At 46.9% G+C, this 7832-nt stretch overlaps 1 protein-coding gene across 1 annotated transcript in view; it reads right to left on the minus strand.

Moving 5' to 3' along the window:
- The window catches only part of WDR59 (WD repeat domain 59), a 43683-nt gene extending 36070 nt beyond the window's left edge, over positions 1 to 7613 (minus strand). The window contains exons 1-4 of the mRNA XM_010083043.1: positions 7567 to 7613; positions 5615 to 5750; positions 2048 to 2133; positions 1056 to 1136 (exon numbers count right to left, since the gene is read on the minus strand). Of these exons, the coding sequence (XP_010081345.1) occupies positions 1056 to 1136; positions 2048 to 2133; positions 5615 to 5750; positions 7567 to 7607 (344 nt within the window). The 5' untranslated portion in view covers positions 7608 to 7613. The remainder of the gene's footprint in view (positions 1 to 1055; positions 1137 to 2047; positions 2134 to 5614; positions 5751 to 7566) is intronic.
- Between the last annotated feature and the right edge of the window lie 219 nt (positions 7614 to 7832).

Below are 7832 nucleotides of genomic sequence, written 5' to 3' on the forward strand. Positions count from 1 at the left end.
TGGAGCCCTGCAGCCCCAGGACCTCACTGCCCCAGCAAGCGCAGAGACATTACTAGCATAAGTAGGATGCCGAGGCTAGTCAGAGCCTGCCTAAGCAAGCGTTTCCGGACAAGCGATACACACAGACACAAAATGATGGAAGGGCACAATAGAGTTAAAGCAGGGCTTCTGAAAACAGCATTAAGAGAACTCTGGTTTTTGCTTGGCACTAAGATAGTATCACAGGAAAGCATAACCAGCAGTTATTGTCTCTCTATGTCTTTTAATTACACATTAATAATATATTGCCATTCTCAAGCACCATTTAACCAAGGATCTAAGTGCTTCGCAGGAGCTAAACAAGCCTCAGGGTAGCCTGGTGCAGTGGGGTTATATAATTATCCTCCTATTGTAACTGAGCAAGGGAGGCAGAGAGGAACAAAGTGACTTGCCAGGGGTCATAAAGAGCTGCTGTGCAGCCAGCAAGAGAAGCCAGCAGTCCTAGGGCCAGCTCCTTGCTTCTCAGGTGTAAAATGCAGGGTTATAACATTAGTGGGTTTGGAAAGATCTGTTACCCTGAAATTACTCATGATAGAAAGCACCAGGAAGCAGGGGAAGGCATGAACAGGAAAAGGTTTCTGAATACCACTGCCAGTCTTCCCACCACTGAAGGGGAGCCAGCATCAGTCACTGGATTTAGTGGAAAATGGCTGCAGGATCACGAAATGGTGCTCATTCAGTCAGCTAAAAAACCCAACAGGTTGAGGAACACCCTTGGGCTCCAGCAAAAGCTTCCAAGGAAAGATCTGAAGTGGGTACAGAGTAAAGCCAGTCAGTATTTTTTCAAAACAGGAGCATGACTGTGGCTTAACAGTACCACTCTAGTGCTCTTCATTGACTCTGGACTGGCTTGAAAATAGGGGAACAGAAAACATCTTTGAGATGATGGGAAGTAGATGCCCTGCAAGCAGAGCTGAAGAGCAGCATCCACCAGTGCGTGCTTTGTCCTGCAAGCTGCTAATTACGGAAAGGAGACCACTGATTTCCCTGCAGTGCAGAAACATACTGATTCTTACTTGATGTCCCAGATGTAGATGTATGTGTCAACAGAACTGGTGACCAGCAGATCTGGCTCAAACACCGCCCAGTCCAAGTCACTGCAAGTACAAAATCATAGCAGGTCAGCAGAGCAAACCATACACAGTTTGCATCAACTTCTCATAAGCCCCCAGTACATTACTCCCAACAAATTCAGGGCCACTTGTGACATATATTGAAACTTTTTAAGTAAAAAGCAAGATCTTAATCACTTCTCTAAGTAAATTCCAAGCAGCAATTAAATGCCTTTAGGTGAACTCCAGCTGAGCACCCTCCTGGCCCCGAACTGTACAGCTATCCTGTGTGCGCTCTTTCCTCCAGAGGCAAAAGGAACTGTGTCTCAGCGAGTTCCCAGTTATCATGCATTCTTGGCATCAACCCCTCACTCTGGGATGCCTTCCTGTTGGGCTCACAGGTGCACCTGCAACACAAACAGCCTCCAGTCAGCCATTTCAAGGGCTGTGATTACTTTCCACAGTCAGGAGCTGGAGTAAAACCAGTCCTTCACCTGCATTTCCAGCGCAGCACTGAAATACACCCTCTAGAACCAGAGGCAGAAAACTCCCCTGCACCACCATAACAGACTGTGAACCTGATCTTTGGGGTTACCTGCTTTAATTAAGCTGCTATCACAAAGAAACAGGGCTGGAATTCAATTTAACCAACATGCTGCTATCTGTTTCCCAGATGATGGTTGCTGTTCATTACAAGGACTGAAGCCTAAGTCCACTCCAGCCACCAAAGGCTAAGCTGATACACTGAGGGAAGCCATGAGACAGTGAGCCGCTTCACATCTTACATCATCTCCAAATGTGAGGGCAGGACAGAAGGGCAGACAGTACAGTCCAGAAAAGAAAGGAAAAACAGGCTCAGAGCAGAGCCTGAGCAGGGCCAGGACCAAAACATTCACCTTCTATGAAACAACCCATTGTTTTCCACCCAGCAGTCTGCAGCATCACTTCTTCCTCACCTGATCACACGCGTGTGTCCTTGCAGCGATGTGCAAACTTCACCATTACCTTCCTTCCACTTGTACAGGTCAACTCGCTGGTTGCTCTGAAATGAGATGGAAGAAAGAAGACAGTGTCAGGCGAACAAGGTAGGACAGGAATCCATGTGTCGGGATCAGGTTCCCTTCACTTTGAACCACCTCAGTTACCAATGAGTCACACTGATTAGCAAAGTCCTTACCCAAAGCAGGGGAGCAAAGATGAACCTACAGGCTGCAAGGCTTCTCAAAATCTTACACTTTCATTACACCCACTTAAAATTGGAGATAAACAAGAATGGGAGAAAAGAAGTCACATTGCAAAATGTTTCCATGAAATTATGTTCTCCAAGCTTTTATTTCCTAAGAACATGCTGTAACTGCAGGCAACAGGCAGCCAAATTCTCTCTGCAGGAATACCCTGCCAGTCTGTTCAGATTCACAACTGGAGTTTTCAGTGAGGGGGATGATGGATCACCACTGGCTCTCCTCAACTCTCTCTTGATTCCCTTCTGGGATAATCAGGGCCATTGCCAAACACGAACAATACAGTCTAATGGCTTCAAGGTCACCTCCTCAAGGGTACTTCCATCCTTGCCAGCCCATAAAGAATCCTTAAGTGCTTATCACTAACCGTAAACCACAGGAACAAACCACATGAATCAATGACAACATTATTTAGGGCTTCTTCCTTCATTCCAGGAATAAATCCTCCCCCAAATGCAGCCACACACAAAGTTACTTGAAAGTAGTTATTGTGCTTTAAGTTCATGTTCTGCTTCAATCAAGGTTCACTTCAGCCCAGGCAGAGTCTCATCTTTCTGGGTCAGAAACTGCCTTTTTGGGTGCGTATATAGCACACCAAGCACAAGGGGTCTTGGGCCATGACTGGAAATTCATGTCGATTTTGAAAAAAATAGAAATAACATTGCTTCAAAATTTGATCTTTAGCCTCTTGTTTTCAAATTTACAGGTAGATGAAGGAAAAGATAATAGAGAAAATACTTATTTTGCATTTTTTGTGACAGGTTTTTCTGGTGGTGGTTTGGGGTTTCTTTCCCGTAAGCTGCTTCATATGAATTCGAACTTGCAGATGGATAAAACACTCCAGCCTTCCCCGAAATGGAAGGTCTCCTCCCAGCTCAGCAATAATATATAGCATTTCCCTAATAGCTCACAGCAGGGCTGCACCAGAGCTCACGGCAAGGAAAACTCCTTGCATGTTTCTCATTGACAGAAGGATTTAAGGGGGTAGAGTGAAATTACCCGACAGGATTTGTCCAGGACTCCTGAGTTGATGCTACAAGATAAGGATCACCAGAAGTTTCTCAGACTCTTTGTGGGGCACCTCACATGGCAAATGCTGTCCATGGCACCAGGTGTGGGGGAATGACATCTCCTCCTATCAGAAGCATTTTCTAAAAAAATGTGTTTCTCATGATAAGTATCAGTACACACTTCCAACAATTTAATTACCCTCTTTTTCAAGCATTTGTGACCACACAAAAGAACTAATGAGGATCTAGGATGGGAAACAATGGCATTTCTGAAACAACAAATTTACGAGTCCTCAGAAATGTGCTTGAGTCAGAGGGCAGGCACAGCCAAGCACAGCAAGAGGACATGTTTCAGCTCTTTTGGAAAGAAGCTAAAAAAATACGAAGCCTTTATCCAAACACAAGGACGGCCTTCCCCTCTGCCTGCACCACTTCCAGCTAATGGCACTGCAAACTGGGTGAAGCTGCCGGCAAACAGGATGGCAGCCTTTCACGCTCCCTTTCCAGCCACAGGGACGCAGAGGGATGGGACCCTTGGGGCTGTCTACAACACTTCTGTGGCATACCTGGACATGGGGGACTCACAGCCAGCGTGAATCCAGAAGTAGCAAATTACATCTTCACAGCGCTGAATCCAAGCTGCTTTAGTCCTCCCAATGCAGCTTTGCCCCCTTAGGTACAGCCCTCAAAATACATCCACACTGCCTCCAGACCTGACCTGGGACACAGAGGGCTGAGCACTGGTGTAAGTCTGCTTTCCACTCCTGAAAAATGGGCTAAACTCTAGTCCTAGGATGGGGCTGTAATGCATCAGCACCAAAATGCCACCAACTGTGAGATGGCTGGAAAGGAGGTGTTTCTGACCCAAACTGGAAAAGCTGCCTGATCTCATTTCAGGGACCCCCCACTTGATGTGTATCAGCAACTACAACTAAATTGCCGCAGCATTTTAGCATCTTCATTTATAAACAGAAGCAGCAAGGTTTGACACCAGTTATACCTAGTTTCAGTCTGGAACAAGATGGGTTCTTGTGTCCACTCAGGGCAGCAAGAGACGGGAGTGCTCTCAGATGGGCGAGAAGGGCACAGCTCCCCTGTGCAGCGGGGTCCTGCTCAGATCAGCACTAACCGATCACTGGATATTCAGAGCACGTCTGAAAAGCAGCTTTCCTGTTCTACTTGCAGCCTGCACAGCACATTTCCTTATTTGATTTTGATTTTCACAGACTGTACCCAGAAGTGACACTGAAGGACACCTTTTTTGCAAGTTTTATTAACTCTCCACTCAGAGGCAGACAGCTGCTGAAGGCACTTTTAAGATGCCATGTACCAGGAGCTGGAGGATAAAGGCTAGGGAACGTCAGAGAGCAAACAAGCAAAGGCTCCTAACTGACAACACTGGTCTACTTTTAAGACTGCCTTTTATGTCAATCATAGACAGTCCAGGAAACAAAAGGAACAAAAATCCCAGGAAACCACCTTCAGCTAAGTGTTTTGTCAAAAAAAAAAAAAAAAGATTAAATCTCTCCACCCTCAGCTATTCCACGACTCTCAGGCTATAAAAGCAGATGCAACACAGCAGCAAAGGTACCTCACCATGAGAACAGCCTGGGCACAACTCTTGTGGGCTGCCGCAGCGCTGGGGATGATGGCTAAGACTGCCACTAGCAGAAGCTCAGGGCTCTGGGTGAACAAGCTACGGAGCACGACAGAGCTGGAAACCTCACTCAGGTCTCAGATGGCCACTACTGTTTCTTCGGACCAGCCTATTTACTTCTCCACACACTGAGTAAGAACTCCTTGCTGACTCGGTCCCTGCAAACCTGGATTGTTACAGTGGTAAGCCAGTACTGACTTGTGCTATTTACAGACTGCCTGGTGCACCACAGCCCACCAGAGAGGCAGGGAGGTGAAAACAAAACAGTACAGAGCTTCAATAAGTGCACAAATCTCATAACAGAATGGAAGTCAGAAAGAGAGCACATCCCCCCTTCCTTCCAGAAAAGGACCATTTAGATGCCCAATTTATTTGGCAAGGTGTTTTATAAATGACAAGCAAGCAAAACTAGATTCAACACTGACCGAGCAATAACAGAGAACCATCAAGCCAAACGCCTCCCTGGCCGTAAATCAAAGTTAGGCCTTGATCTTGCAATATGAATTGCAGGGGCATGCCTGTGCCAGCTCCATGCAGCCTTCCAACTCTGCAGAAGTTCACCCACTGAAGACCAGGGAAGATGATGAGTTACAGCTTTTAAATGAGTGAACTTACCGAAGCTGCAAAGTAGTACACATAGCTATCGTGTGGGTTCCACTGCACCGCCCCAATGTCCCATTTGCTCTGTCGGGAGATCTTTCGATGACCATCATTTGGGGCATCCAGGTTGACTATGTAGAGGAAACGGCGGCTGCAAGACACACAGACACAAAGGGGCTGTATCGCACAGGACTGATCTCAAAAACCCAAGCTCACCTGGAGCTCACAGCCTTGTGCCTAGAGGACCAAAGAAGAGAAGCATTTGACAAGACAGATGAAAATGCTACAATTGACCACATATTGCAAAAAAGGCTACATTAAAAAAAAAAAAAAAAGTCACAGGAAACTATACAGAATCTGCTAATGTAATGGGTAGCTCAGACCACAGAAAACCCCAGATAACTAGGATATAAAAGGAAGCGCTGGGAAATGGTGCAAACACATCCAAATACATTTTGCTGGCCTAACGCAGCAGCAGCAGAGCCAATGCAGTGCAGGGCTGGAAGCGCAACGCAGTAGCTTCCCAGGAGCCAGCTCCAGTCTGGAGAGATTGCTCTGAGCAAGAGTTAATGAGCCTTGACAAACATACGAGGATTTTATGTGGCTGTGTGTTTCCACACCACAGTCTGGGGGACTTGGTTCCACAGACAGCACAAGTACACCCGCACAGAGCCACCTCAGCTGCAGCAGCTGATTAATATGCTAAACCTGAGCTCATACCTCCTGCTGGATGCGGCCAACTCCCCACAAAGCTAGGCAAGGTATCATTCCCTCAGTGTGATTCATCTTACAAGCAAGATAAACCGCCCAGAAATAATTGTGAGCCAGCTGAACTCTAATGGAAGACCAGCGTCAAAACATATTGAACCATATATAATTAACCACACCAGCATCCCATGTCAGCTGCATAGCGAGCATACAGCTGCTCTGGGCACTGTGAATTTTCACAAGAAAAGGAACATAAAGAACATTGTTGCTGCCTTTCCAGACCAAAGTCCTCAGGACTCCCTGCTCTGAAGACGCTGAGCCCTCTGTGGCTCTCACACAACCTTAAAAAAATGGAGGCAAATGCTGAAGGGCTGTTGAGCATGCAGGAGAAGCCTGAAAAGCAGAGGGCCACGGACCTGATGCTCAATTGCAGAGAGGCTGCCCTCAACTCACTGTTGGCCCAAATAAGTGGCCTGTGAAACTGGGCAGGTGTAAGAGGAAGAGGCATCAAGTTAGACCAAAACCAGCTGCTGAGCTGGTTACTCGTGCACATGGCTGCTGGACTAAGGGTTTGCATGGAAGCGAGCAGGCCTCTGAGTTGTATCAAAGGACCTCTTTCCTCTAAGACTGACCAAAGTTCAGCTGCACCCGTGCAATCCTGAATTTGAAGTGAACATCCTAATTGGTGTGGTAATTGTGTCACTGACAGCGGGACAGGAATAGGTCTCAGTACTGAAAGGCAGGCAACTGCTGCGCTGTTTGAAGACTTGCCCTGGAGATGGCTACACAATGCCATGCCCTTCTGGTAGCTCTGGCAGCTTGGAGGCTACAGCACCTACTGCTCTTGTTGAGTATCATCCTGCACGGAACCAGCAGAGGATCAGGTCAGAGAGCTTGGCTCCTCTGCCCAAGTACACCATGGGAATATTTGGGGCAAATTTTGTCTTAAGGAAATTATTTCATCTGTAATTCAAGCACAATCCAAGCAGTACTTCATGATGCCCCACCTCCCACAAGTGGATTTGGGAAAGTGTGCATGAGGAACATCAGTATTTTACTTTGCTGTCGTTGCTGGCTTCCCACCCTGTATCGCATTAGAAATGTGATCCAGAATCCCTTTCATCGGGCCTTGACCAGAATTCAGCTGCACCTTTCTGAAAACAATACATCAGCCCTTCAATCAAGGTCAGCCTGAAGGTTGCTGATTTGGCTTATGGAAATGACTGTCACACGTTTCTAACGGGGACTGTCACACTCACCCTGAGAGTACTGCGCGCTGGCCCAGGCAATCCACTGACATTGCAGTCGCCTGTTAAAGAGAAACAGAACAAAACTAAATTATACCTGTGAGGTCAGCTTCCCAGTCAAACACACAGCTTTGGGGAGGAGTTCAGGAAAACCTGTCAGCTCATCTTCAAGGTATAAATGGCTATGGCAGGAGTCAAGGCTGAGATCTGTCAGGGATGGCATAAGTAACGTCCCCTTAAAGAATCCCAGATGGGCAATGAGGTGTAGCGGTTGATTT

This window comes from Pterocles gutturalis, unplaced genomic scaffold, assembly GCF_000699245.1.
Source record: "Pterocles gutturalis isolate BGI_N339 unplaced genomic scaffold, ASM69924v1 scaffold15830, whole genome shotgun sequence".
Lineage (NCBI taxonomy): Eukaryota > Metazoa > Chordata > Aves > Pterocliformes > Pteroclidae > Pterocles > Pterocles gutturalis.